The sequence below is a fragment of the Anser anser genome, assembly GCF_964211835.1.
Source record: "Anser anser genome assembly, chromosome: 27".
NCBI lineage: Eukaryota > Metazoa > Chordata > Aves > Anseriformes > Anatidae > Anser > Anser anser.
In genome coordinates, this window is record NC_139748.1 from 7,093,668 (window position 1) to 7,120,113 (window position 26,446).

A 26,446-nucleotide genomic window follows, 5' to 3' on the forward strand; every position below is an offset into this window, starting at 1 on the left:
CCTCGCTGTTCAGTCTTGTCTTCAATCTTTCATTTAGGACCTCGGCACAGGCCTGCGGGGCGCTGGTAGCTTTTCTGATCGTGCCAAGTTTTCTGGAACTGCTGCAGTCAGTACAGATGGGGATCGGGGGATCAGGGAGATAAAAGTGATGGAGTGAAGTGGGATGAAATTCAGTGCCACAATGTTTAAGAATATGCACTTGGAAACTAAAGACAACATTTTCTTCTACAATCTGGAAAACATCTCAGTTGTGCGGGTGAATCATAGGAAGGCTATGAGCAGGGGCTGGGTGCTGGGATGCTGCAGATAAATGAAATCCTAGAATGCAACAAGAGCCTGCATTTCCCGTCCAGATGGGGAATGTCTGGTTTGGAGCACAAGGCACTGGGAGGCTCACCTGGAGCACCCTGTGCCTCTGTTCAGGATGAGATCCGACCCAGGGGAACGGGCAGGGAAGGTGGTGAGGAAAGGAAGGTGGTGATGAAGCTGGTGAGGAAAATCCTACAAGAGCTTATTCTACAGAAGGAGACCAAAGGGCTGCCTGCTCAGTCTAGGAGGGAGGTCTGAGAGCAGGCAGTAAATAGCAGGAGAATGATAGAGAATGAAGAAAAGGGTGAAGTCGGCAGTATATCACATGGGTGCAAAATGTTGTGCATGGGGCAAAGCTGCTCTGAAATCTGGAGGGAAAGAGCACATCTGCCGTGTCCCTCCGGGAGAACTTGCAGATGCCAGTAAGCTTCGTCGCGGATTAGGTCGACGGAAAGTAGGTGCCTCCAGCCGAAGCCCAGGCTTAGGGCACTGCCTGAGCCAGAGGCAGGGGACGCTCAGGAATTCGGTCTGTGCAGGAGGGATGCCTCTGGGGCTGGGCGAGGGGAAATGGACGAGCAGCTGCAGACCCCCTGCAGGGGCCAGGGAAGCAGCAGAAGCGCCGATCAGGCGACCCGGGGACGGTGCTGGGCTGGGGCTGTGCTGAGCGAGGAGCGGGCGCCGGGCTTCGCGTGCCCTTCGTGCAGAGCCAGCCCGCGCCAGCGCCGTGAGCAGCTCTGCCCGGCACGCCGCGCGCTCTGGCTAACCCCGCAGATCCTGGGGAGCACCAGGATAAGGGTGAAACCCCCCTGGGGTGGGCACGCTGCTGCGGGTTTCACTCAAGAGCTGTCACTAACGTAAGGCTCATCTCCCGAAAATCTGCCCTCCGGTAACGGGGGCAGACTTCGGAGCTGGGCTGACCTCTTTACTCGCCCGCAGGCGCCCATGGGCATGTGCTGGGATCAGCCCCCAGCCCCCAGCTCCCCAGCCTGCCAGCTTGTGCATTTTTGCGTGTTTTTCTCGCTACGTTGGCCCATTGCCTTTAAAAGGCTAAATGCTCCGGACTAAATTTGGTCATGCAGCTCTGCATGGTTCCCTGGAATGTCCTCGGGTTTCAGGCTGCTCTGATAGCACCATTCCCCGCCTCCCGCTGGGCTCCATTGGCTTCCCCGCACCCGAATCGCCGCTGGGCGCTGTTATTGGCCAACCCTTGGGCCGAGGGGTGTCCCCTCTTCATCACTACCGAGCCCCGGGGCTGCAGCGGTTGAGAGCTGCCGCGATTGTAACGCTTCAGCACCTGCTGCCGCTGCGGGAAGCGGTGTTAGAGCTTCGGCTCTGGTTTTTTTTCTCTTGCTTTGGGTACCACAACAACCGCAACCGTGTCTCGCCAACGGGCCAAGATGTCCAAAGTTGCCAAATATCGGCGACAAGTTAGCGAAGATCCGGACATAGACAGCTTGCTGTCGACTCTGTCTCCGGAGGAGATGGAGGAGCTGGAGAAGGAGCTGGATGTGGTGGATTCGGACGGAAGCATCCCTCTGGAGCCGAGTCAGAAAAACCAAACGGAGAATTCGCCGGCCAGCCCGCAGAACTGCGACGCGGTGCTCAACCACTGCGAGAAGGAGACCAAGAAACGCATCCAGAGGGAGCACTCGGTAGACGTAAGTCCCATCTCCCCGCGTTTCGGCTGGCTCCCGGGCGCACCCGCGAGCTGGGGCTGGTTTAGGGGACGAGGTGGAAACCGTGAGCGCCGTGAGCGGCGTGCGGTGCTTGCTAGGGAGGAAGAGCTGCGGTGGAGAGACCAGAGGATGAGGCGGGGAGCTGGTGCTGGCACGCCAGGAGCCAGCAGGGGATTTCACGAAATCTCTGAAAGCCAGAACTGGTGCTGGTGCCAGGGGGTTTCTCTCTGCCTCATCTGCCAGGGGCAGGGCTGGTGGCAGAGGTGGCTTCTGCAGCCAGAAAAAGGCTGGAGGGTCGGCTGCGGTGACAGCGACCCTGCGGGCTGTGTTTCTCTTTCCTCCTGCTTTTGCCTTTGGAGATCCCCAGGTTCTTGGTCCGTTCAGTTCCTCTTGTGCAAAAGCTCAAACTGTTTCTGGTTCCTGTGGAACAAAAAAAAGAGAAAAGTTTGCTGTTTTGTGGAAATCACCCCGAGAAGCGGGTTATGTCCTAAGCCATTTGTTTCCTCTTTTTTGTTCAGTTAAAACTCGTTCTTTTATTTTGATTTGGGCACATTTACCTCCTTCTCTGCACTTGGCAAATCCTTTAAGAGCTCGCCTTGAGCCAGAAAGCTTCATGCCAGTCCCCCATCCCGCCTATTTGTGCCTCGCCTCAGTGGGAGCCGGTCCCACTTCTCTGTAACATTTATTAACCTCTGCACTAAGAATATTTGGTATGTGCTCGGTGCGTGGGAGGCTGGGAAGCATTTGGTTTCCCTCGTTTTTTATGGCAGGCTGAGCCAGAAAGCGAAAGAAGGGGACCCTGCAGCTATTCTTCTGCGGAGCACGGGCAGGTTTTGGGTCCCAGGCTGGGTCCGCATCCTCGGTGCAGGGGCTGAGGAGCCTCGCAGGGGGAGCGGAGCAGAGCCACGCATGAGCTCCCCGGAGCCGCCTGCTCTGGCTCTGTTTCCCTGTCCCGGGGCACCCAGCAGCACCCTGCAGAGTAATCTAGCTCTGAGTGGCCTGGGAGCACCCTGGAAAGCTCCCCGGGGATGTGTACGGAGCTTATTACAGGAGACCCTCTCCTAACTGGGGTCTGGGGTGCAGCCAGGATGCAAACAGGGAGAGAAAGATGAAAACTGCAGGAGAAGTAAGAGCAGGTTGGTTCTGGAGACCTGCCCGAGGGGTTAAGCGGTTCTCCCAGCTGCCGGGGAGCTTTCCCCTGGCTGCGAGGACGCGGCGCTGGCAGCCTTCACCTTCTATATGCGGTGTTGGCGTGGGCTGGGGGACCAATTCCCGTCGCTGGGTCGCTGCAGGAAGCGCCGTGCCCCTGGCTGAGGGCACCACGCTCACCTTCCCCCCGCGGGGAGCTGCCGGCACAGCAGGACAGGCCTGCCCCAGTCATCCCAGCGGCATCGCAGGGGTCTGCACTGGTTTGCAAGGGCCGGCACAGGGAGGAGAGGTGTCCTGGGGGTGTGCTGCGCCAGGGCTGGCGGGGAGCGCAGTGAGGGAGCTCCTGGGAAAGGCTCTCCCCGTGCTCCCGTTTGAACGTCGGCAGCTTTGGGCCGTGGAGGACAAAGCAGATGGGCAACCGGTCAAATTCGGCAGCGAAACCGGCCCCGTTAGGTCGCGCTGCGGTCACTGGATATTGCAGAACTGCCTTTCTTCTTCTGTTTCAGTCCCTGCAGGGTGAGAAAAAATACCCTCCATCCCTTCCTCCCTGGCATTGTTGGGACCTGGGATTAGCACCCAGAAGGTGCCAGCGCCGGCAGGTCGGGCCCCGCCGGGCTCTGCCACGGGGCGCGGGGGGCAGGACGGGATCACCGGGACACCGGAGTGCTCGAGGAGAGCAGCCCCGCAGGCGGAGCGCTCCCTGCGCCCCGGGGGGGTGTTTTGGATGAAGCGAGCGCGTGGAGCCCTCCGGAGCATCCCGTGGCTCCCAGCTCTCAGCCGGCTGCTGGGAGCCCCGGGGGCTGCGACGACAAGTCCCTCTCCACATCAGCAGGTTTCGTTTCGCGGTGCCGCGGGCTGCGATGCGCTTGTGCCCGCCAGCAGGAGCGCCGCGGGTTCGCACAGCGGATGGCGGTCACCAGCTGGGTGCCGACGTCGCCCACCCATGCCCACCCAACCCTCTGCACCCTCGGCAGCTCTCAGCCCTCTGCACCCTCGGGCACACGGCATCCCCAGTGAAACCCATCGGGCGAAAGCTTTGCGAGTGAGAAGCAGGAGCCTGAGCGCGGGAGGGCAGCGGAGGGACGGGGAGCACGGGGAGGTGTCGTCCTGCCCCTGGGCTGTCCCTGCGGCAGGGGGGGACGGGAGGCTGGCGTCTTGTCCTGGAGCTACAGGTCCCCGGGTCCGCAGCTGCCTTGCACAAAGGCGCTGAGGATAGAAAATATTCGGGAGTTCCCTGCCCAGCTCCACTCACTGCCCACCGTTCGCTGCTCGTGGGATTTGGGTGCCAGTGGGGACGGCAGGAGCTGGCCAGAGGGGAAGGAGGTGTCGTGAAGGGAAGGGGTTTAAAGGAAAGGGCTCGGTGCCGGCCAGTCTCACGGCTCTTCCTGCGGTCATTTCTCTGCTCTCGGACCCGCTCCAGGCACCCCAATTCCCTCCTCAGCGTTGGGAGGAGCGGGTACGTTTAGAAATATTGTAGCTCCACAATAACACGTCGTCTTGCTCTGTGATGAAAAGGGCAGACTTGGGTAACTAGGAAGCAGTTTATAAACAGCTCAAAATAGATGTGAGCTTTGCCCTGGCTTCTCCGCACCGTGCAGCCAAATTCATACCTTGGCGATGCATTAATTAATTAATCTTCATTAAATATTGCTGGCGTGTGAAGGCATACCCCTGTTCAGCCACGGAGCTTGGGGCTATGCCTCTCCTCGGATGCGCTCAGCGCGGCCTCTCCGCAGGCCCGCGTGTCAAGGGAGCCGCGGTTAAACTGATGTTCACGCAAGTGGACAAATGAGGGTTTTAATGGTTTGTGGCTTTTTCGCGTAGCAGGCAAAGACGTAATGAGGGAGAAATTCGGGTTACAAACACGGCGGAGTTTGAAGCAGCAGCATTAAGCGGCGCGAGTCAGCAGGGGCCCAGGTGACTTGCTGTCCCTCGAAATTTTTGTGTCGTGCCTGGGATTCCTCTTTAGAAGAGGAGAAACTGAGGCAGGGCCCGGTGCGTGCGGTGTCTCCGGGGGGGGGTTTGCTGCCAGGTGAGCTGGGTGAGGGCTGCGACGTGGGAGAGCTGCTGCAGCCGGCTTTGTCTGCCTCTTCCCCGGCTGCTGGAGACACCTCTGACAGCGCGCACACGTGCACGTAGCACCGTGACGCACACCCTGGGGATATCCCCGTCTTCCCCGTTGGCGTTTGGTCACCCCTAGACCCCCCGGGGTCACACTAGCCAGGAGGGACCGGGCTGCGAAGAGCCGCCGTGGGGAGCCCCGCAGCTCGGCGTGCCCCGCACGTGCCGTGGCACCAGGCGGTTTGGGGGACGAGCGCGCCGTGGCAGCAGCCACGTCCTCGGCAGGAGGTTTTGCTTTTTGAAGCACGCCACTACACCCACCCGCTGTTATTCTGGGCTCTCCCTGGGCTCCTGCCTGGCCTCAGGTGGCTCCCAACCTGCTGGGCACCTCCTTGTGCCCCCCTCCTGCAGCCCCACCGCCCTCCCCAGGAACGGATGGAGCCTCCTTCCCTCACCCTCCGCGCTCGCAGGGAGCGGACACCTGGGGGTCCCGGTCCCACCAGAGCCCCCAGCCCTGCCTCCCCGTGGGGCTGCACCGATTTCAAGCTGCTTCAGGCAGGGAGGGCTGGGGGCGTGCAGGGATATTGCAGGTGGGGGCGTTCGTCATCCTGCCGGCGGAGGAGATTCGTGCCAGGGCCACAAAACCGCTTTTTTTTCAGCAAGGTGCTTGCACGTGTGCTGGTGTCTCTGCGTGTAAGCCTTGGGACCCGCTCCTTGGAGGCCCTACGCAGGTCCTAGTGCCATGGCCGGGGATTATGGAACTCCTCGGGGAGCTCTTCTGAAAAGTCCTGCTGCCTTCCTGGCCTGTCGCTGAAGTGTGCACAGGTAGGCTCGGGCGCACACTGCTGGGTTGTGTTTAAGCCACTTTTAAGGACAAATAGTGGAGTAATAGAGGAAGGAGACACCAGGAAAAGCGAAGATCCCTACTGGTGAGCCTTTCTGCTTCGTTACAGAAAACCAAGTTAAAGTTTCCTATTAATGCTCAAAGCTTGTCATTTTTTTTTTCATGGAAATATCTGGAAGAAAAACAAGCTCCGGATTTAAATAGCTGGGACAGACTCAAGGGGAATTGTAAACGAGGGGAAAGAAGTGCTTGTATCATTCTTTAAGCATCTTACCAGTCTGTGACTAACACGAACGCATCTAAACTCTGCTGCTCTGTTTATCAGCCCATCTGTCGATATGCCAAGGCTGTTCCCTTCCCTCCCCAAGAGCCGCCACCAGCTCCCCGTCTCGCCTTTCTTTCAGCCCAGGCCGGGGCAGGCTCTGGCAACGTCGGTGCCTGCTCTACCATCAGAACAAGGTGGTGTTCTGCCAGCTCCCGGCCTCCAAGAGAGGTGCAGACGGTAGCTGGGGACATCCACAACAGTCACAGACTCTGAAAGAAGCCGAAGGTGCTGAGCGGCTCCCATCCGGCCCTTAGGGGCGGCCACGGGTGGTCTCTGCTCCGTGGTCTCTGCAGCCTGCTGCAGACCAGCGCCTCCAGGAGAGCCCTTCCCCTTCTCACCTCTCGCTGCACAAAACCAGAACTGCTGCTCGGATGTGTAGTCCTTCATCTCTGAAAACGCACCGGCACCCGGAGCATCGGAAAGGAGCTCCAGCTGGCCACAGGCGAGGAGACAGACCTCCGAGGCAAGAAGGAAAGCAGGACCGACCCGATGACGGGTGACCGAGGGGGCTGCAGCGCAACAGCTGAAGCAGGAGAGGAGGCAACGCACGTGGGTCGGAGCTGCGTTGCTGAACAACCGGCGTGAGAGCTCCGTCACGCCCGGAGCCGGGGGTTGTGGTGCCGTGGGGAGGGGGTGACGGCGGCACAGCCTTGCTGGGACCGGCGCGAGCCGCAGCACACAGTGTTCCAGCGGCTCGCAGCTCGTGCCAAGAGCAAAGTTTCTGCCTGGAAGGCACACGGTCCATCTAAGGGCACAAGCCCAAAAAAACACCGGGTTTCTGGTCAGCCTGAAAAAACCAGCAGTTAACAGCTGAGGTCTGCGTTTACACAAACCACAGCGGGGCTGCAGGCAAACCTCTGGAAATGCTCAGGGTGTTCAGCTGATACGGGCCGAGCTGCCACGGACGACGGTGGGGTTATTTTCTGTTTAGGTGTTGCTGATAAAGAGATGCAGGGTGCCGGGGCGTTTTGGGGCAGGCAGCCCCTTGACGTTGGGTTGTGCAGCCTAGAGCTGAGAACCCAAATTTGCGTCCCGGTGTTTGGGTCAGGATTCACACACAGAGACGTGTGTGAACGGATGCTGCCGAGGGCGCCGAGTGGCCCTGCCTTTGGCGGGGGGACCAGGACCAGGATGCGCCCGGCGTGGGAATTGGCACGGAGCTGCACGGGGACGGGAGCAGCCCGCAGGAGGGGAGCTGCAGTTTGCTTCCTTCCAGGGAGCGTCTGCAGTTCCTAGGAAGCAGAGAGCAGGACCCCGGCGTGCCCCGCTGTCTCGTAAAGGGCTGGGTTTGGGGCTGCAGCCCCCACGTGGCGGAGGAGCCCGGGTGACGCAGGAACTCCTGGGGATTTGGCCAACAAACCAGCCCTCTGATTTTGGCAGCGGTGTCGTGGGGTGGCTGCGGTGGTCCCGTGGGCTGGCTGGTGGGACCCGTGGGGGTCCTGCCCCAGCAAGGGGCTTGGAGACGCGTCCACGTAGCCCCGGGAGGCCGGGAGCCAGAGCCCTGCTGCTCCAGCGTCCTGCTCCCAGTGGTGTGGAGGGCAGGAGGGGGGTTGTGAAGTTCGCTAGAGCTGGTTTGACGTTCTTCTGTCCTAAAAATCCAAGGAATGCCTTTTGTGGGCTGCCCACAGAAAGTGCACCAGGCAGAAATCCAGCCACGAGGTGGCTGGGGCGTGCATCGCTGACATCCACTGCCCTTCACAACCTCTGCCGAAGACGGGGTGAGCAGAGCAAAGACCTCAGCTTGGAAATATCCCCTTCTGCCGCGGCCCTGCCGGGAGAAGGGGCTGGGAAATTGATGGGTAGAAGAGCAGGACCCAGGTTTCTAAAAACGGGCTTTGTTAGAGAAACAAAACTTTCCATTCGCAAAGTATCCCACGGCTTTGGGGGCCGCTGGAAGATGGAAACAGAAAATGGCTCTCTGGAAAATGGCTGCGTGTTGCTGCGGAGGAGCTGGGGCTAGCCGGCTAAAGGAAACAGCTGAAATGTTTGTTATCTGACTTAATTCACCAACGAAGGCAAAGAAAGACAAAAGTCAGGGCCAGAAGCTGGCCAGTCCCTGGAGAACAGCGCTGCGTCTCGGAAGGAGCGTGTTTTAAACAACATCGGCCTGGGAAGGGCAGAGAGGCGGTGATGTTTGGGGTTGGAAAGGCCTGAGCGAAAGGGAAGGGGAATAACTGGGCTCCTCGTTAGAACAACAGTGAGAGCCGAGGCGGGACGGGGCAAGAAGTTGTTTACATCGCTCTGGGCTTCAGCACGCAGAGCACAGCCTGGGGGTCATGCTGGGTCTGCATCCTTCCACCCCCGCTCCATGCCAAGAAAAACAAATGTGCCAAGGGAGAAACCGCCTGCTGCCTGCGGATGGTCCTACCGGGGAGCCCACGGCGGGCGCAGCCACGGGTGCGAGCGGCTTTGCTCTGGGCTGAGGAGCAGGAGGGCTGCCCGGGGTCTGCCCCAGGCGGAGCAGCCCCAGGCCCACGCTGGCGGCGCCGTCCTGGACTTGGTGGAGGATCCGGAGGCTTCTGCTCCCTCCGGTGCTCTCCAGCGGTCCGGGTTTAGCAGCGCTCCGGCCTCAGCCAAGGACACGGCGTTTTTCCAGGAATGTCCTTGGCTCTGAGCTGTCCCCGGGTTACTCAAACTTGGTTGGGGAATGGAGGAAGGGAACAGCTCGGCCCGCTCGTCGTGGATCAGCTTGGCTCCAGCAACCTTTCCCTAGAGCGTGATGGCAGCGGGTACCCAAACACCCAGCAGCATCACAGGCAAAGACGGCCGGCGTTCGGCCGCTGCCCGTCTCAGGGGACTTCTGCGCGCAGTGGAACAGCCTCATGGGACGTCCCTGTCCCCTGGGAGCTCTCACACGGCTTGTGCCCACCATCCTCACCCCCTTCACCCACAGTCGTGCCGGGGGGTGGTGGGATGCTGCTGTCCTCCCACAGCCCCTGGGTGGATTCGGGTGAGCCGGGCAGGACGGAGGGGACAGGGGGGCTCCGTACGGCCCACGCCACAGGGATGTTGCAGGTGCCCAGTTGGAGCTGTGGGTCGGACCTCGGAGTCTCACAGTGGCTCTGGAGACCTTTGAAGGACTCGGAAGCACGTGTAGGACAGACCGAAAGCCCTCAGGCACAGGTACTAGAGTGGGTGGTCAGTTACGGAGCTGTAATTATGCCTAAACCCCCTACTTCAAATAACCAAACCCTTCCCTTGCCGGTCGGGGGGCTCCCCGCTGTGTCTCAGACGTCTGCCCCCCATGTCCCTGCTCTCCCTGCTCCAAAATCCCCTCCATCACTCAGGATTCGTGCAGGTGGGTTCCCATTGCCCAAGCCATGTCCTGACAAAAGACAGACTGGAAAATGTCCCGTGGGGGGAACTTATTATCCTAGCAGAGGCCGGGAGAAGGGGCCTGCCGCTTGGCTTATGCTTTGCCCTGCAGCTCTGGAGGAGTCTGGTCGGTCTGCGCGGAGCACAGCGCCGGGTGGACAGCCCCCGTCGGTGGCAAGAGCCAGCAGGCAGAAACAGCTCCGCCAGGGGGGTTGGTGGAGAAGAGTCATGAGGAGAAGACCCCTGGGCTCTGGTGGGCTGCAAGTTACGTGCAGAAGTTACCCGACGAGGCTGAAATCATTCCTGGGTCGATTAGCTTCAGCTGGTCCAGCTGTCCTTCGGCAGACGCCTGCTACTCGGTGCGGGAGAGCCGTGCGCTCCCCCAGTGCTCCCCGAGAACAGACGTCCCCCCGCTGCTGGGCGCCCACGTCCCTGCTGCCGCCAAACAGCGCCCTCGGGAGCCGACCCCCCCCCGTGCCCCGGGGCTCACAGCCCCCCTGTTCTTCGGTGCCCCCTCCATCCCCGTGCTGGGCGAGCACCCGCTGATTTCCCACCCCAGAACGAGCTGTGGGGCTTCAGGGGCAGGAGCCGAGAGCCATCAGGCCCCCCACTCACCGGGGGGAGAGGCAGGGCCCGGCACCCCCGGCTCCCACCCGGCCACCCCGGGGCCTGCCCGGCGCGGGGCTCGCCACGCGGCACAGCCCGGCCCCGGCCGCTGCAGCGGGATTCCAGGCAAGAAGTTCCCGCTCTGCTTTGCCTTTTAAGGAAGCATCTGAGTGGGTTTGAGGGTTGCAAATGCTAACAAGCAATGGCAATGCTCATTTCAGTCTATTTAGAGGAAACGGGGAGGCATTTCAGTTCATCAAAACACTGGTGATTAATCAGCCAAGTACCAGGCTGTTTTCATTAGGCTTATTTTTAAAGGTCTGACACGCAGTGTAAAAATATTCCCCTAATAATCGCGCTCGCAGCAGAGGGAACGGCACGGGAGCGGGTGCCGTGGTGCCTGTTTCTAGGTGCCCGAGGTAAATATGTCAGCGCCGGGGAGAGGAGCGAGCAGCGGGGCTGGAGATGGCCATGGAGAGGCTGCGGGGCGGCCGCGCTGCTGGAGAAGGCGCAGGGAGGAGCAGGGGACGCCCTCGTTCCCTCCACCCGTCCCCTCCTGCGCCGTCCCGCCACCGAGCCCCATGGCTGGGGTCCCCGATGTCCCCCCCGTGTCCCCCCAGCCCAAGGTGGGCCCTGGCGGAGCTTTCCCCTGCAGGCACGGGGCGCTTTCTGCCGGAGCTCGCAGCTCTGACAACACACCCAACGTGGGCACGCAAACGCTGCCTGCACCAGCGCCTGCGGTGGTCGCTGCACGTCAGTCCCTTCCCTTTTTGCTCTGGATGTGTGGCAGCACGTCAGGGGATGGTAGCTTTAATGAGAACAGTGCTAACGATGTGATAAAAAGATACAGTCGCTGCAGCCGCTTTGCCTGGCAGGGATTTGCTGTTCATCTTATTTTTGCTCTGGTTTCGCCTTGTTTGCAGAAATCCGTTGCCTCCTCTGCGTATGGGAGGTGTTGCAGCTCCTTCTTGCCAGGTTTTTCCTCCCTCTCTCCAGGATCTGCTCGTTCCTGGCCAAAGCCTTTGCTCTGCTCGGTCTTGGAGCTTAGGGGAGCCCCAGGCCCCCATCACCAAGTGAGCTGGGGTCAGGAAGGAGAAGGCTTTCGGAGCACTTGGTGTGGGGCAGGAGCTGCTGCCTGCGGGTCCGGGAGAGCTCAGAGGGCTGCAGAGCCCAGGGGGGCTGCGGGGTCGAGCAGGAAACCTCCAGCCTGGGGCATCCCCAGACACCTTTAAAGAGCACTGTTGGGCATTGCTGTGCAAGGCAGCAAGCCCCCATTCCATGAAACTCCCACCAGGGACCTGGCTCCCCCTTCACCGAGGTGCTTCGGGGTGTCACCGTGTCCCTGCACCATCCCGGCCCCGGGAGCAGGGCACACCTGGGTCAGAGGGGCCGCCAGCTCCGTGCTGGAGGCGGTGGCACCGCCTGCTCCCCGCAGACCCCAGGACAGAGAGGTGCTGGGATCGGGGCACCCCCAGGATGGGGTCTGTCCCCGCTCCTGGGGGTCCGCAGCACTGCAGTGCCGCAGGGGCAGCTCTGCGGGGTCTGGTGCCTCGCTGCTGCCTGTTCAGGTCCGTGCCAGGGAGCCAAGAAATTTCTTAACTAAACAAACAGCGCTCGTCCCAGATGGCATCTGTGCACACGCCAGGTACAAGCTGTCCCCACAGCTGCCCTGATGACGGCTGGGCCAGTTCTTTCCACCAAGCTGCCGTCCCAGAGGACCGGCACGGGGCTGGCAGAGCCGCAGCTGTGCTGGGGGGTCCCAGCTGGGGGCACAGCCCCGGCTGCACACCGGGGTCTCCGGGCTCTGATTTGGGGTTTCAAGGCACTGGGCGAAGCCACGGTGCTGTCCTGGTGCTGTGAGCTCGTCAATGAGTTCCAGCTGCATCTCCCAGAGGGATTTCTTCCTGCTTTCCCTGAAGTCCCGATGCCCCCTGGCAAAGATGACCCTTGCCCTGACACCCCCTCGGCACGGTGCTTCCGCATCCCGCAGCCAGCAGCACTGCCCGGTCACCAGCATTGCTGTGGTCAAGATGAGGACACTCGGATTAACCCCACAGACCTGAGCGTGTCCTGACCACAGCTCCCAGCCCTCTGCTTCCCCCGGACAGAAACTTTCAGGGCCACCAAAGCCGACCGAGCACCCAGGAAGAGCCGGGAGGAGCAGAACCTGCGTGCTCCCGGGCAGGGAACAGGGAGAAGGAGACTTAAATCGCCAAACCCAGCCGCAGACCTTACAGAAGGATCTTGCCCTGCACCCCAAACCTGCCTGGTCCCAGTGTCAGGAGTTCGCGTGCACCCAGCATCGCTTTGTAACATCGACTCATCTCCGTCAGTGGGAGCAGAATCCTGCCCCACTGCCCCGCTCTTGCTGCGGTGCTGTAACAAACTCTTGCTCCTGTGTCGGCATCACTCCGGGCAGATGAGGAGGTGAATCCAGCGCCGTAAGAGAACCAGCAGGCTGGAGGGTGCTTGCACCCAGCAAAGCCTTGGGCTGCAGAAGCAGAGCATTGCAGAGTGGTGCCGGTGGGAGACGCTGCCCAGCCCCGTCCACCGAGGGTGAAGGCGGCAGCGGGACACCCGCTGAGTCCTGGCTGTGGCTGGCAGCGACGCACACGCTGCGCCCCGGAGAGGATCGGTCGCTTGACAAAAGTACCAAAAGAAAAGGGATTTTAATGGACAAGAGACAAATGATCAAAGGGCCCTGAAGCACGAAGGGAAAGAGGAAAATCCTTTGGTGCCGGAGGTAGCCCGTAAGAAAATAGCCCTCGAGCCTCGGGGTTGTATCCCGCATGCAGGGAGGACGTGGTCGCTGCCTGGAGGTCAGCGCTGGTGAGCCGAAAGCCGGACTGAGCCCCTGCTGCCCACAGAGCGCCGCGGGCACAGCAGGGGCATCGCACCGAGCATGCAGCGCGGAGCCAAAGCTCGCTTGGAGGAGCGGGCAGGCAGCTGCAGACAAAACGAAAGCGCTGCCGTTTGCCAGCCCGCTAGGGAGCCAGCAGGCATCCTGACTGGCCTGGGGACAGAGGAGGAAGCTCAGGAGGTCCGAGCAGTGCTGCACGGCTTCTTCGTGTGCACGGGGAAGGGGTGCCAGCTGCAGCGACACTGCCGTGCCCAACACATCCTTCCCCGAGACCGCCCTGTAGGAAGCTCTTCCATCCTCTAATGCCTCCGGACACCAGAAGACGCGTTGCAGATAAACGCCATGTCCCAGTTCCCTCGGTTTTCTTCAGGGAGCCCAAACCTGCAAAATCCTGGCCCGGGGAGCCCAATTTCAGAGAGCCCAGGGCTGGGTGTGACCGCTGGGTGGGCAGCATCGCCATCACCGGTGTCACCGTGCAGCAGCGATGCCCTGGGGAGCCGCAGCAGGAGCTCGGTACACCCGGGTGCCGCAGGCTCTGCCTGCACGGGGGGCACTCGCACACCGAAACCCCCCCCCGGAGCCAGGACCTCGTCTGGGATCAGCGGCCTCTTGCAAAGCAGGGCCGTGGGCTGCAGCGCGTGAGCAGCGCTGGGAAATCACTCGGGTGAGACGAGGAGACTCTGGCCCATATTCAGGGTTAAACCAGCCCGATTTGGGGCAGGTCGCTCAGCCCTGTGGCGTCCCCATTGCCTCCTGGGGACCCCGTGCGATGCCCTCCCCAGGTTTCTATCACAAACCGCCCACGCCTCCCTTCACCCCGTTGTCATTTCTCACCCCGAGCAGTGCTGGGGCTGGGGCTCTGCCTTCCCCATCTCCCCCAGAGCCTCCAGCCCCTCGCTGGCCCCGTACAAATGGGCTGAAAGCCACCAGCGGCGGTTTAGGACAAGACGGCGCCTGTTGCGTTTCGGGGCAGCTCATCCCTCGTGGGCTCCCGGAGCTCCCCGAGCCGGGCTGAGCGAGAGCAGCCGAGTTTGTGACGATGAGTCCGGGGTGGCGAGGCTGGAGATCGGGGACCCTGCCCCTGTAACGCCTCCGTGTTTCTCTGTTGTTAGGAAACCAGACTGGCCGAGAAGAAGCAGGAAGCCAGGGATGGAGAAGAAAAGGGAAAGGAAGCTCCTGCCAAAGACCCGGCCCGGAAACGAGATACGGGAGTGGGGAAAGACTCGAAAAAGGAAGAAAGTGCTCAGAAGACAGACCCAAAGGTTAAAGCTGAGGCTGAGAGCAAAACCAAGGACGGGAAAGCCATCAATGACAAGGTCAAGGCCATGGAGAAAAAGCTGATGGGGAAGGACAAGAAGGAGGAAGAGAAGGATTCAGCGGTAAAGAAGGAGAAGGGGAAGGACAAAAAGGAAGAGGAGAAGGGCTCAGTGTTAAAGAAGGACACAGGGAAGGATAAAAAGGAGGAGGAGAAGGGCTCAGTATTAAAGAAGTTTGCAGGGAAGGATAAAAAGGAGGAAGAGAAGAGCTCGGCAGCAAAGAAGGAGACAGGGAAGGACAAGAAGGAAGAAGAAAAGGGTTCGGCACTGAAGAAGGGCATGGAGAAGGACAAAAAGGAGGAAGAGAAGAGTTCAGGATCAAAGAAAGAGGCAGAAAAAGACAAAAAAGAAGAAGAGAAGAAAGGAAAAGACAAAAAAGAAGAGAAGAAAGATAAAAAAGAAGAGGAAAAGAGTTCAGATCTGAAAAAATCAAAGGAAGATGAGAAGGAGAAACCTCAGCCAGAGGCAGAAAAGGCAGCGGAGGAGAAACAGGAGGCCAAGGCGACGGCGGCGGCCGAGAGCAGCGACTCCAAGCCCGCCACCGGCAGCTCCCCGGAGCAGGCCAAGGAAGACGAAGCTTCCAGCATCTTCGATGAGCTCATCGAGAAGGTGAAGAACAACGACGCCGAGGTGACCGAAGTCAACGTGAACAACTCGGACTGCATCAACAACGAGACCCTGGTGCGCTTCACCGAGGCCCTGGAGTTCAACACGGTGGTCAAGCTGTTCGCGCTGGCCAACACCCGCGCCGACGACCACGTGGCCTTCGCCATCGCCATCATGCTCAAGTCCAACAAGGTGCTGACGAGCATCAACCTGGACTCCAACCACATCACGGGCAAGGGCATCCTGGCCATTTTCCGGGCGCTGCTGCAGAACAACACGCTGACGGAGCTGCGCTTCCACAACCAGCGGCACATCTGCGGGGGGAAGACGGAGATGGAGATCGCCAAGCTCCTGAAGGAGAACACCACGCTGCTCAAGCTGGGCTACCACTTCGAGCTGGCCGGGCCTCGCATGACGGTCACCAACCTGCTGAGCCGAAACATGGACAAACAGAGGCAGAAACGCCTCCAGGAGCAGAAACTGGCACAGGAGCGCGGGGAGAAGAAGGACCTGCTGGAGGTGCCCAAGGTCGGAGCCCCGAAGGGGTCCCCCAAGGGGTCCCCACAGCCATCCCCCAAGGCTTCCCCCAAAAACTCTCCCAAGAAAGGGGGAGCGCCCGCCGCGCCGCCCCCGCCTCCTCCTCCGCTCGCCCCGCCGCTGATCAACGAGAACCTGAGGAACTCGCTCTCGCCGGCCACGCAGAGGAAAATGGGAGACCGGGCACTGCCGGTCCAGGAGAAGAACTCGCGGGACCAGCTCCTGGCGGCCATCCGCTCCAGCAACCTCAAACAGCTCAAGAAGGCAAGTGCGGGGCCGCGGCGGGGCTAGCGTGGGGGCTGAGATCTGCGGCCACGTCTGTCATCACCTGGGTGGTGGAGGGTGAGGGCTGCCCTCGGGGGGGGGGACAGCCTGGGGTCCGAGGTCGCAGCCCCCGTGCACAGCACGTGGCAGGGGCGGATCCGTCCCTTCGCGGAGCACGCAGGGTGGGCAGACCCGTCCCTCTGCACCATCCCTTGTGGAGCGCGTGGGGCCCGCAGATCCATCCCTTGGCAGAGCCCCTGGGGTGGGCACCTCCTTCCAGCGGCCAGATCTGGCCCAGGGGTTGGGACACAGGGAAGGAGACAGTTTAGACCCATAAACCCAGGGGGTGGAGAGCCAGGACCTCCCCATGCTGAGCTTTAGCGGTGCTCAGCCCCAACGGTGCCGGTGCAGGCAGGATTGTGTGGGCAGCAGGTCCCTGAGGGCAGCGGCTCGCCTGGCTCCTGCTTCCCCCAGGCTGGGGGGCACCCCGAGGGGCTGCATCTCCCCCTCATCCCAGCGCCAAGCCCTGAAATTCCTCGCCTGTCGCAGTGCTTTGTGTCCCTGTGTGGCTGCCCCGGGGACAGCCACAGCCTGGCCAGGAGGGACGGGGGGCCCTGGAGCTCCGAGCATCCTCAGCAGCACCGGGGAGGGGTCCGGCAGCACCGGGGAGGGGTCCAGCACCACCATGCAGCTCTGCATCAGGTCCTCGAGCCCCTCCGGCAGCCCCTGCCACCACCTCTCCCGGCTCTGCCCAGTAACGGGCTGTCTTCTCCGGCAGGTGGATTTACCGAAGCTGCTGCAGTAGGGAGCGGGACGGCTTTGCCCCCGCAGCCCGGCGTGGCAGACCCCGGGACTCTCGCCTTCCTCGTGACTCTTGCCATGACGAGCCCTCTGGGACCCTGCAGTGACCGACGCCGAGGAGCAGCGATCTCTCTGGGACTGACGGAGGAAGGGCCGGGCCCGAGGAGGGCCAGCACGGCCGTTCGATGCAGTGTGTGAGGAAGACCTTGTATTTATTATTGTTACGGTTGCGAAGCCCTCAAGCTCTCTCTTCTGCCAGCACCGTGCCCCGCTCTGTCCGGCCGCTCGGGGATGTCAAGGACGGAGGAGGGGGGTGGTGGCTGTCCCCACGTCCCTGCTGCATCCAACCCCACCGCGGGGAAAGGGGGGCTCGTGGTGGAAGGGAGGCAGTGCCACGGGCCGGGGAGTGCAGCGGGGCCGGGGGTCCCCTGGGAGCGCACCGAGGGGCCGATGCCCTCCAGCCCGGTCCAACCTGGGCCGAGCAGATGGACTGCCCCAGCCAGGGGACACCTGGGCCATCGTCACCACTTGTGTCCCCACAGGGTCTCCGAGTGGCCGGGGGGGTGACGGGGACATCGGTGGTACACGGGGTAGGAGGTGGTGGAGAGCTGCAGCAGGAGGTGGAGCTGGGGTGGGGGCGTGCGCCCAGGGCTGTCCCCAGGGTCCCAGGGCTGTCCTGCCCCCGCAGAATGCGGGACCTGACCTCTGCACCCAGACATTTGTCCCTGTGCGGTGACCAAGTGCTCCGTGGGAAGAGCAGGGCTCGTAGGGGGGTCTGCTCCTGGGGTGGGGGGCAGCAGGAGGGGGTGGCAGTGGCCCCCCGTGCTGCCAGCGTCACCTGCAGCCCTGCCAGCTCCTCTGCCCGTGGGCGTGGGGCCGGGCAGGGGACGCTGTCTTCCCATGAAGCCCTGGCTGGGGGGGGCAGCGGGTTTTGGGGCGCTGTGCCCACCCCTGGTGTGAAGCATTGCTCACGATTTGTACAACTGCGGCCACTGCATCAGCAATAAAGCTCACCCAACGCTTCCGTGCGCCTCAGGGACGGGGCTGGGGGGACGGTCACCCCCCCAGGAGCCACTGCCACTGCACCCCTGCTGCACACCGGGGTCCCGGGAGGGGGGTACCAGGGTTGTTTGGATGCAGCCCCCCTTCTGGGGCAGCTTTGCCAGCACCCAGAGCCCTGCCATGGGGACACCACAACTGGGCACCCTGGGGCCACCCAAAAACCCCAAAAAGGCACCTCACTCCAAAATTGGGCACCCTGAGTCCACCTGGGCACCCCAAATTGGGCACCCAGCCACTGTTGGATATCCAGAACCAGGCACCCCACAGCCACGCGGTCACCCCCAACTGGGCACCCTGGGGCCACCCAGAGCTGTGCCAGGGCTCCCCAGAGGCGGTGATGGCAGCACCCAGCGGAGGCCACATCTGGGGTGCAGGTGGGCACCAGGGTGGGCCCTTGGGGGGGCTCCCTCCTTTCTTGGGGTCGCCCTGGCTGCAGGCCGCGTGGCTGAGTGGCGGGTTCTGGAAACGGGGAGAAATGCCTTTATTTGGGCATTTCGCACCAGGGCACCCGGGCAGCGCGGGCGGGCGGCCAGGCTGGCAGGGGGGAGGCATGAGGGCATGGGGGCAGGGGGGGCCCCGCCACCCCCAGCCCCGGTGCTGCCCCCGGGGTCACACTGCTCATCGGGGACGGGGACAGGGCAGGGCTGTCTGGGGGTGTGGGGGCTGTGGGGGTGCTTGGCACCCGGCTGGGGGCACCTATGGGTGGGGACGTGGTACCCAGAGACCCCATGGGACACCGCAAGAGGGCTACCCTGGGGTGAGCCCAAACTGGGCATGGTGGGGCATCCAAACCGGGCACGGTGGGGCACCCAAACCGGGCACCGTCCTGGGGGCACCCCGGAGCCCTCTGGGCACCGAATTGGGGCACCTTAGGGCGCCCAAACCGGGCACCGTGGGGCACCCCGAAGCCCTCTGGGCACCCAAACCGGGCACCTTGGGACGCCCAAACCGGGCACCGTGGGGCACCCCGGAGCCCTCTGGGCACCCAAACCGGGCACCTTGGGGCACCCAAACCGGGCACCATCCTGGGGGCACCCCGGAGCCCTCTGGGCACCGACTCGGGGCACCGTGGGGCACCCCCAATCGGTGACCCCGCCACCTCCCCGATCCGTCCACCGGGGGGCTGCCGGCACCCCCCGCCCTCCTCCCCCGTGCGGCTCCCGGCGACCGGCTCCGAGCCCCGGCTGCCGGCAGGGGGCGAGCTCCGGGAGCGGGGCGGCGACTCCCGGCGGCACCGGCGGGCGGAGGGCGGCGGCGGCGGCGGCGGCGGGGGGGGGACCGCAGCGCACCGGGGGCCGGCGGCAGCCGCAGGGGTCGCGGTGCCGCCGCCCGCCCCGCCCCGCTCCCCCCCCGCTCCGCTCCCGCGGCGGCGGCCGCTCGGTGCCGGGGCGGCGGCGCAGACAAAGGCGGCGGGGGGCGATGGGCGGCGGGGCGGCGGCATGACCGGGCGGCGGCGGCGGCGGCGGCGGCGGCGGGCAGCATGGCGGCGGCGGCGGGCGGCGGGGCGCGGCGGGGGCTGCTGAAGCGGAAACCGAACTTCACGCTGCAGGAGATCGAGATCCTGATGAGCGAGGTGCTCCGGTACGAGCCGCTGCTCTTCGGCGCCGCCGCCAGCACCGTGAACGCGTACGAGAAGCAGAAGATCTGGTGGCGCATCACCAACAAGATCAACGCCGCCGGCCGCAACCAGCGCGACATCGGCGAGGTGAAGAACCGCTGGCGGGGGCTGCGCCGCCGCGCCAACGACAAAATCACCCGGCACCGGCAGGAGCGGCAGGGCCCCGCCGCCCGCCCCGCCGCGCGCCCCGGGCCCGGCCCCGGCCCCGGCCCCGGCCCCGGCCCCCCCGAGCTCGGCCCCGGGCCCGCTCCCGGCTGGGGCCTGCGCGCCGCCGCCGCCGGCCTCGACCCGCCGCTGGTCACCGTCGAGGTGGTGACGCCGCACGGTGAGCGCCCGGGCACCGGCACCGGCGGCGGCGGGACGTGGGAGCGGGCACGGGGACCGGGACTGGGGGACGGGGAGCGGGAGCGGGACGGGGGGAACGGGGACGGGGGGACGGGGGCGTGGGGGACGGGGGCAGGGGGGTGGGGGGAGCAGGGTGTGGGGCGCGGGGACAGGGGACGGGGACGCAGGGGGACGCGGGACAGCGATGCGGGGACAGGAACAGGGGGACAGGGGTGCGGGGGCAGCAGGACCGGGACGTGGGGGCGCTGGGAGCGGGACAGGTGCACGGAGGGAGCAGGGCAGGGACGTGGGCACAGGGACCGGGACGGCGGCGTGGGAGCACTGGGGCCAGGACGGGGACACAGGAGAGGGGACAGGGACCGGGACAGCAAGACAGCCAGGGACGTGGCGGACAGGAGCAAGGGACAGGGAACCAGGACAGGGAACCAGGACGGTGACAGGAGCGCTGAGACCAGGTCGGGGACGTGGGGGGCTTGGACCAGGACAGGGAACTGGGACAGGGCCGTGGGGGCACAGGGATGGGGACAGGGACGTGGGGCGATGAGGGCATAGACACAGACATGGGGGGAGCTGGACCAAGGCAGGGACAAGGGACAGCGGCACAGGGATGGGAGGATACCAGGATCAGGCCAAGGGCACGAGGGACCAGGACCGAGACAAGGACATGGTGGAGCCAGGACGGGGACACAGGAGAGCAGCACGGGGATGGGGACGTGGGCAGGACCAGCACAGGGACGCGGGGGACAGGCATCAGGACCGGGACACAGTGGGATCGGGACAGCGACGTGGGGGACAGGACAGGGACATGGGGTCACTGGGACTGGGAGAGGGACAAGGGACATGGATGGGGGTGGGCGAGGGGCACAGGGCTGAGGGCACGCAGAGATGTGGGAAGGAGCAGGACAGGGACCAGGGACACGGAGGGGACCAGCTCCAGGACAGGGTCTCCCCACCGTAGGGCACTTCCCAGCCTCCTGCCCCAAATCCCGGTGACCCTGCACCCCAGCGCTGGGGGCTCCCAAAGGCCACCGTGGGGTGGTGGCAGGACAGGGGACATGCGTCTGCTGGCACCACCGCTCCTGGCAGCCCGGCGTGGAGCCATCCAGCTGACATCCCTGGGGTGACGGGGCGGCACCACAGCGGTCCCAGGGGACGTGCTCTGTCCCCACCGGGCGGGAGGGCGCGGGGCTGGGGGTGCCACCGAGGCGGGGTGACCAGTGGGTGACCTGACCACGCTCCCTGCCCGGCCAGGCGTGAAGGAGGAGCCGGTGAAGGAGGAGCCGGTGGAGGTGAAGACGGAGCCTTTCCACGACCCCGCCGACGGCGTCCCGGCGCGGCGGCTGCCCCGCGGCAGCACCCGCCCGCCCGGCGAGGGCTGGAGCCCCCCGCGACCCCCCCAGCCTGACCTCCCCTTAGGCGGCCTGGGCGGGCAGCCGGAGCCGCTGGGCTGCGACTTCCCCAGCATCATCTTCGAGCAGGAGCCCGAGCACCTCAGTGACTGCAGCCTGGGCGAGCCGGGGGGGGCCCCGGGCACGGCGGAGGGGACCCCCGAAAGCGCCCGGCTCAGCCCGGCCGAGCAGCGCCTCATCCAGTGCAACGAGCGGCTGGTGCAGGAGATGCGGGCCTTCCGCCGGGAGTGCGCCGAGAGCCGCCGCGAGACCGCCGCCGTCCTGCGCAGCATCGCCCAGGCGCTGGGCGGCCTCAGCGCCAGCCTGGCCCAGATCCGCGAGCGCTACCTCGGGGGGCCGCCGGCCCCCCAGCCCTGAGCCGGGACGGGCTCCTCCGGCCCCCGCGTCTTTGGTTTCTTTTTTGTCCTCCCACTTCAATAAAACTCAGCGCTGGCCCCCGGTTCCCCCTCCCCGGGCTCGTTGCAGACGGCTTGCGGGATTTTTTTTTTCTGGGGGGGGGAAGGGGTGCTGGGATGCAGTACCCCCCCCCCCCCAGAGATGGGGCAGCATCCCAGCAGCCAAAGCACCCGCAGCGGGGCAGGATCCGGCCACAGGAGGAGGGCGAGCGCCGTGCGGCACCGGTGGCTGCCGGGACATGGCGGCCCCAAATTTAGCCCCCGTGGCGCGCCGGGCCCCCCCCCAAACCGCTGCAGGGTGTGAATCACACCGAAAATAGCCGGTGAATCACTGCCTGCGCCGCCGGCTGGAAAGGGAGGCGCGTCCCGGCCCCCGCCACGCGGGGCGGGTGGGGGGGATCAGCCGCCCTGGGTTCAGCCTCCCAGATTTGCTGCTTTTTGCCCCAAAAATGTCACCGGGGGTCTGTTTTTGCAGCCTGGTTTTGTGCTGGCTCATCCTGGCTGGTTTGGAGGGAAATAAAACGTTGCGGGGTAGGGGGAGGGCAAAAATAAATCGCCTCTTTTTGGATGGAGAAATGCCTGGAGGGGAGAAGGGAACTGACCCTCCAGGCCCCTCCCCACCAAAAAATTGTGCCCCCCCTCCCCCCCCATTGCTCCCAGGGCAGGGGGGGGGGAGCACAGAGCCACCAACACGACACCACACTGGGGGGGGGACACACGGTTTAATGCCACCCGCTTGGGAAGAGCCGTGGGTTTGGGGCAGGCGGGGGTCCCACAGTGCCCCCCCCCGGTGCCGGCGGGCAGGGGGACCCCCCGGCATCGCCCCTCCGTGCGTGGGGCCGCTGGCGCCCGCGGGCACCCACAAAGGTCCCAGTGTGCGGGGCGGGCGTGGGGACAAAAGCCGCTCTGTGCTCCTCGTCCCCATGATGGCCGGGAAGGGCCGGATCCATCCATCAGCCTCACAGGGTGGCGTCACGGCCTGGGGGGGGGGGGGGGACGACAACGGGGGCCCCCAGGCCGTGCCCACTTGCCACCCATGAGCACCCCAGGGTGTCACCAGTAGACGCGGGGTCCCCCAGGGGGCTCAGGCGCCGGGGTAGCTGGGCTGTGCGGGGACGTAGGGCGGTGGTGCTGCGGAGAAAGGGGGGGGGTCAGTGAGGGTCCCCCCCCCCAAAAAAAAAGGTTGCCGTGCGGTTGTAGGGGGGGGGGGTGCAGTGCTTACCTGTGGGGTTGTAGACTGGGGGTCCGGAGGGGTACAGCGGGTACTGGGCGGCGGGGCCAACCGGCGGGTACATGGCCATGGGGGTGAAGCCAGGCTGGGGGGGCACGGGGCCGGCTTTGGGGTCCATGGGGAAGGGGGCGGGGGGGGCTGGGGGGTAGCTGGCCAGGGGGATCTCGGGGCCTGCGGGAGAGATGGGGCCGGGGCTGGGATCCACGGGGATGGAGCCCGGTGGTGCCCAGGGTGGCTGCGAGCCACTGCCATGTGCCCCCCCCCCCCATCCCTACAACCCCCCCGCATCCCAGCCTCCCCCCTGCGCCCCAATCCCTCCCCCAGCCCCTCTGCAGGACCCCCCCCCGCTGCACCCCAAATCCCGCATCCCTACAGGACCCCGCAGCACGCTGAGCCCCCCACACACACCTTGCACCCTGGCAGCCCCACCCCACACCCCAAATCCCCCCCCCCGACATCCCTGCGGGCCCCCAGGCCCCCCCTCTCCCCCCCCCCCCCAAGCCCCCCACCTTGCAGGGGGGTGCGGAGGTGCTGCCGGCGCTGGTAGAGGTAGCAGCAGGAGCACATGAAGCAGCAGACGATGGTGGTGACGATGGCGATGAAGAGCACCACGGCCGAGGCGATGCCCGCGATGGTCTTGGGGCTGGGGGACACCGCGGGGACATGGGGGTGCAGGGCCGGGGGGGGGGGGCACCCGGGCAGCCCCCTGCCCTGCACCCCGAGCTACAGCGGTGCCCTCAGCACCGAGGGGCACCCTTGGAGCACCCCCTTGGAGGAGCACTGGGACGGGGACATCCGGACAGGCACCAGCACCAGGAACCAGTGCTCAGCACCAGTGACCAGCACCAGGAAGCAGGGACCAGGAACCAGGAACCAGGAACCAGTGCTCAGCACCAGGAAAGTGCTCAGCACCAGTGACCAGCACCAGTGACCAGCACCAGTGACCAGCACCAGTGACCAGCACCCCATGCCAGTGCCCAGCATCAGTGCTCAGCACTCAGCACCCTGCATCCAGCACTCGGGGCACAGCACCCAAAACCAAGCGCCCAGCACCCTTCACTGGTGCTCAGCACCCAGCCCCAGCACCCAGCACCCTGTACCCAGTACTCAGCGCACAGCACCCCGCCCCAGTGCTCAGCACCCAGATACAACTCCCCAGGACCCACGACCCAAACTCAAGCACCCAGCCCCATGCACCCATCACTGAAGCTCAGCACCAAGCTCCAAGCACCCAGCACTGAAGCCCAGCACCCAGCGCCCAGCGCCCAGCACCCGGCAGCGTGCAGCCGTGGCACCTGAAGGCGAGGCAGTGGCGCTGCTGGCGCTCGGTGATGAGGCGCAGCGGGTCGCGGCAGCAGTACCGCTGGTGGCACGTGCCGCAGCAGAAGGTGAAGAAGTTGCAGTCGAAGCCGGGGTGCCACGAGCCGTTCCTGTCCACGTACCACAGGCAGTCCTCGCCGCCCGCCGCTGGGGACAGCCGCCCGTCACCGGGGCCTCGGGCGCTGCACCCGGCCACCGCCACCCCGGGGCCCCCAGCAGCAGCCCACGTCCGTGGCCCCCCCCCAGGTGCTGGCGCGTGGGCGCAGCCCGTGCGTCACCGCGTCCCGCCCCAAACCCTGCTCCATCGCGTCCCACGTCCCCATACCCTGCTCCATCCTGTCCCCGCATCCCTGTGCCCCACTCCACCCTGTCCCCATATCCCCATACCCGGATCCACCCTGCCCAACACCCCCCAGGAGCCTGCTCCGTCCTGTCCCCGTGTCCCCATACCCTGCTCCATCCTGTCCCCATGTCCCCATACCCTGCTCCGTCCTGTCCCCGTGTCCCCATACCCTGCTCCATCCTGTCCCCGTGTCCCCATACCTGGCTCCATCCTGTCCCCATGTCCCCATACCTGGCTCCGTCCTGCCCCATGTCCCCATACCCTGCTCCATCCTGTCCCCATGTCCCCATACCCTGCTCCATCCTGTCCCCGTGTCCCCACACCTGGCTCCATCCTGTCCCCATGTCCCCATACCTGGCTCCGTCCTGCCCCATGTCCCCATACCCTGCTCCATCCTGTCCCCGTGTCCCCACACCTGGCTCCATCCTGTCCCCATGTCCCCACACCTGGCTCCGTCCTGTCCCCGTGTCCCCATGCCCTGCTCCGTCCTGTCCCCATGTCCCCACACCTGCCTCCACCCTGCCCAATGCCCCCCCAGGAGCCTGCTGCATCCTGTCCCCGTGTTCCCGCACCCCACTGCGTCCTGCCCCATGTCCCCATACCCTGCTCCATCCTGTCCCCATGTCCTCCATCCCCTCCCGTGTCCCCCCCCCCGGCACCATCCCGTCCCACGCCCCCCCCCCGCCCCTCTCCATCCCCTCCCACGTCCCGCCCCCCCCGCCCCCCCCCCGCCCCCCCGCTCTATTTCTGGCCGCAGCCACCTGCGCGCCCAGAATAGCCCCGGGGACGCGGCCCGGGGGCGGCGGGAGGCGAAGCGACGCCGGGGCCGCCCCCCCCCTCTCCGCTCCGCCCCCCCCCCCCCCCCCCCGCGCCGCCGCCCGGTCCCCACGTGGCTCCCCGGGGACTCCCCCCGAGGGGAAACTGAGGCACGGCCACGGCCCCCCCGGGCCGGCAGCGCCCAGAGCCCTCGGCAGAGCGGGGTGGGGACACGGGGGGGACACGGGGGGGACACGGGAACCGCGCTCCGGTGGCACGGCCGAGGTCACCGGGCCCCACGAGTGGGCGCCCCGCGGGCCCAGCCGGTGGCACCGGGCCCCCCCCCACCCCGCGGGGCGCCCCCTCCCGCTCCCCCCCCCCCCCGCGTCTCTTACCCAGCGAGGCGGCCACGGCCACCAGCACGGTCCCGGCCAGGGGCCAGCGGCCACCGGGGCCACCGGGCCCCATCCTGGGGGCGGCCCGGGGCGGGGGGAGCGGGGCCGGGGTCGGGGCGGCGGGGCCGGGGTCGGTGCGGCGGGGCCGGTGCAGCCCCGGTGCCGGTGCCGGTGCCGGTGCCGGTGCCGGTGGCGGTGCCGGTGGGAGCGCGGTGCCGCCGCAGGCCCGCAGTGACGCCGCAGCCCGGCGGAGCTCGGTCGCTGCCCGGTGCCCCCCCGCGGCGGCGCCTCCAGCCGCAGCCACCGGCCCCGCGCCCGGCCCCTGCCCGCCCCCGCCGGGCGGAGCGGCACGGCCCCGGCACGGCCCCCGCGTCCCTGCGCCCCTCCTGCGCCCCAGGGCTTCCCCTTCCCTTCCCTTCCCTTCCCTTCCCTTCCCTTCCCTTCCCTTCCCTTCCCTTCCCTTCCCTTCCCTTCCCTTCCCTTCCCTTCCCTTCCCTTCCCTTCCCTTCCCTTCCCTTCCCTTCCCTTCCCTTCCCTTCCCCTCACCCTTTCCCTTTCCAGACCCCCCCAGACCCATTCTCCTTGCCCTGCACCCCATCCCCTCCCCACACCCCATCCCTTTGTTCTGCCCCAGCCTTGCCCCAGCCTCCGTGCCCCCCCCCAGCACCCATCCCCACCTCGCTGCTTGCGGGTCCCCAGCACTGGCACCGGGACCAGCCCCGGCCACGTGCGGTTTGGAGGGGACGGGGATGGGGATGGGGATGGGGATGGGGATGGGGATGGGATGGGGATGGGGATGGGGATGGGATGGGGATGGGATGGGGATGGGATGGGGATGGGATGGGGATGGGATGGGATGGGATGGGGATGGGGATGGGGATGGGGATGGGATGGGGATGGGGA

General features: G+C 65.3%; 3 protein-coding genes across 4 annotated transcripts; 2 read left to right on the forward strand and 1 right to left on the reverse strand.

Annotated features, from left to right (window-relative positions):
- Positions 1–1,512: 1,512 nt before the first annotated feature.
- Positions 1,513–17,693, forward strand: LMOD1 (leiomodin 1). 2 transcript variants are annotated; one of them, XM_083813002.1, is made up of 3 exons: positions 1,513–1,967; positions 14,258–15,868; positions 16,647–17,693. In XM_083813002.1, exons 1-3 carry the CDS (start codon positions 1,707–1,709, stop codon positions 16,671–16,673), a joined length of 1,899 nt encoding a protein of 632 aa, XP_083669128.1. In that variant the 5' UTR covers positions 1,513–1,706; the 3' UTR covers positions 16,674–17,693. The 2 variants fall into 2 exon arrangements, with proteins under 2 accessions (XP_083669128.1, XP_083669129.1); XM_083813003.1 differs by lacking the exon at positions 1,513–1,967 and adding an exon at positions 13,489–13,809.
- Positions 17,694–18,968: 1,275 nt separating this feature from the next.
- On the forward strand, positions 18,969–21,567 carry LOC310887259 (uncharacterized protein). The gene is made up of 2 exons (XM_083813008.1): positions 18,969–19,674; positions 20,946–21,567. Exons 1-2 carry the CDS (start codon positions 19,212–19,214, stop codon positions 21,458–21,460), a joined length of 978 nt encoding a protein of 325 aa, XP_083669134.1. The 5' UTR covers positions 18,969–19,211; the 3' UTR covers positions 21,461–21,567.
- Positions 21,568–22,202: 635 nt separating this feature from the next.
- On the reverse strand, positions 22,203–25,791 carry SHISA4 (shisa family member 4). Its single transcript, XM_083813009.1, has 5 exons — positions 25,544–25,791; positions 24,025–24,196; positions 23,239–23,372; positions 22,721–22,900; positions 22,203–22,629 (listed from the first exon to the last, which is right to left on the reverse strand). Exons 1-5 carry the CDS (start codon positions 25,614–25,616, stop codon positions 22,583–22,585), a joined length of 606 nt encoding a protein of 201 aa, XP_083669135.1. The 5' UTR covers positions 25,617–25,791; the 3' UTR covers positions 22,203–22,582.
- Positions 25,792–26,446: the final 655 nt, after the last annotated feature.

What these genes read in the sequence shown, in the direction of transcription:
- LMOD1 (XM_083813002.1), top strand. Translation starts at nt 1,707, where the DNA reads ATGTCCAAAGTTGCCAAATATCGGCGACAAGTTAGCGAAGATCCGGAC. An exon ending in AGAGGGAGCACTCGGTAGAC is followed by an intron (nt 1,968 to 14,257) that starts GTAAGTCCCATC and finishes CTCTGTTGTTAG; the next exon opens with GAAACCAGACTGGCCGAGAA. An exon ending in ACCTCAAACAGCTCAAGAAG is followed by an intron (nt 15,869 to 16,646) that starts GCAAGTGCGGGG and finishes CTTCTCCGGCAG; the next exon opens with GTGGATTTACCGAAGCTGCT.
- SHISA4 (XM_083813009.1), bottom strand. Translation starts at nt 25,616, where the DNA reads ATGGGGCCCGGTGGCCCCGGTGGCCGCTGGCCCCTGGCCGGGACCGTG. An exon ending in CGCCACTGCCTCGCCTTCAG is followed by an intron (nt 23,373 to 24,024) that starts GTGCCACGGCTG and finishes GGTGTCCCCCAG; the next exon opens with CCCCAAGACCATCGCGGGCA. An exon ending in CCTCCGCACCCCCCTGCAAG is followed by an intron (nt 22,901 to 23,238) that starts GTGGGGGGCTTG and finishes TCTCTCCCGCAG; the next exon opens with GCCCCGAGATCCCCCTGGCC.
- LOC310887259 (XM_083813008.1), top strand. Translation starts at nt 19,212, where the DNA reads ATGGCGGCGGCGGCGGGCGGCGGGGCGCGGCGGGGGCTGCTGAAGCGG. An exon ending in CGAGGTGGTGACGCCGCACG is followed by an intron (nt 19,675 to 20,945) that starts GTGAGCGCCCGG and finishes CTGCCCGGCCAG; the next exon opens with GCGTGAAGGAGGAGCCGGTG.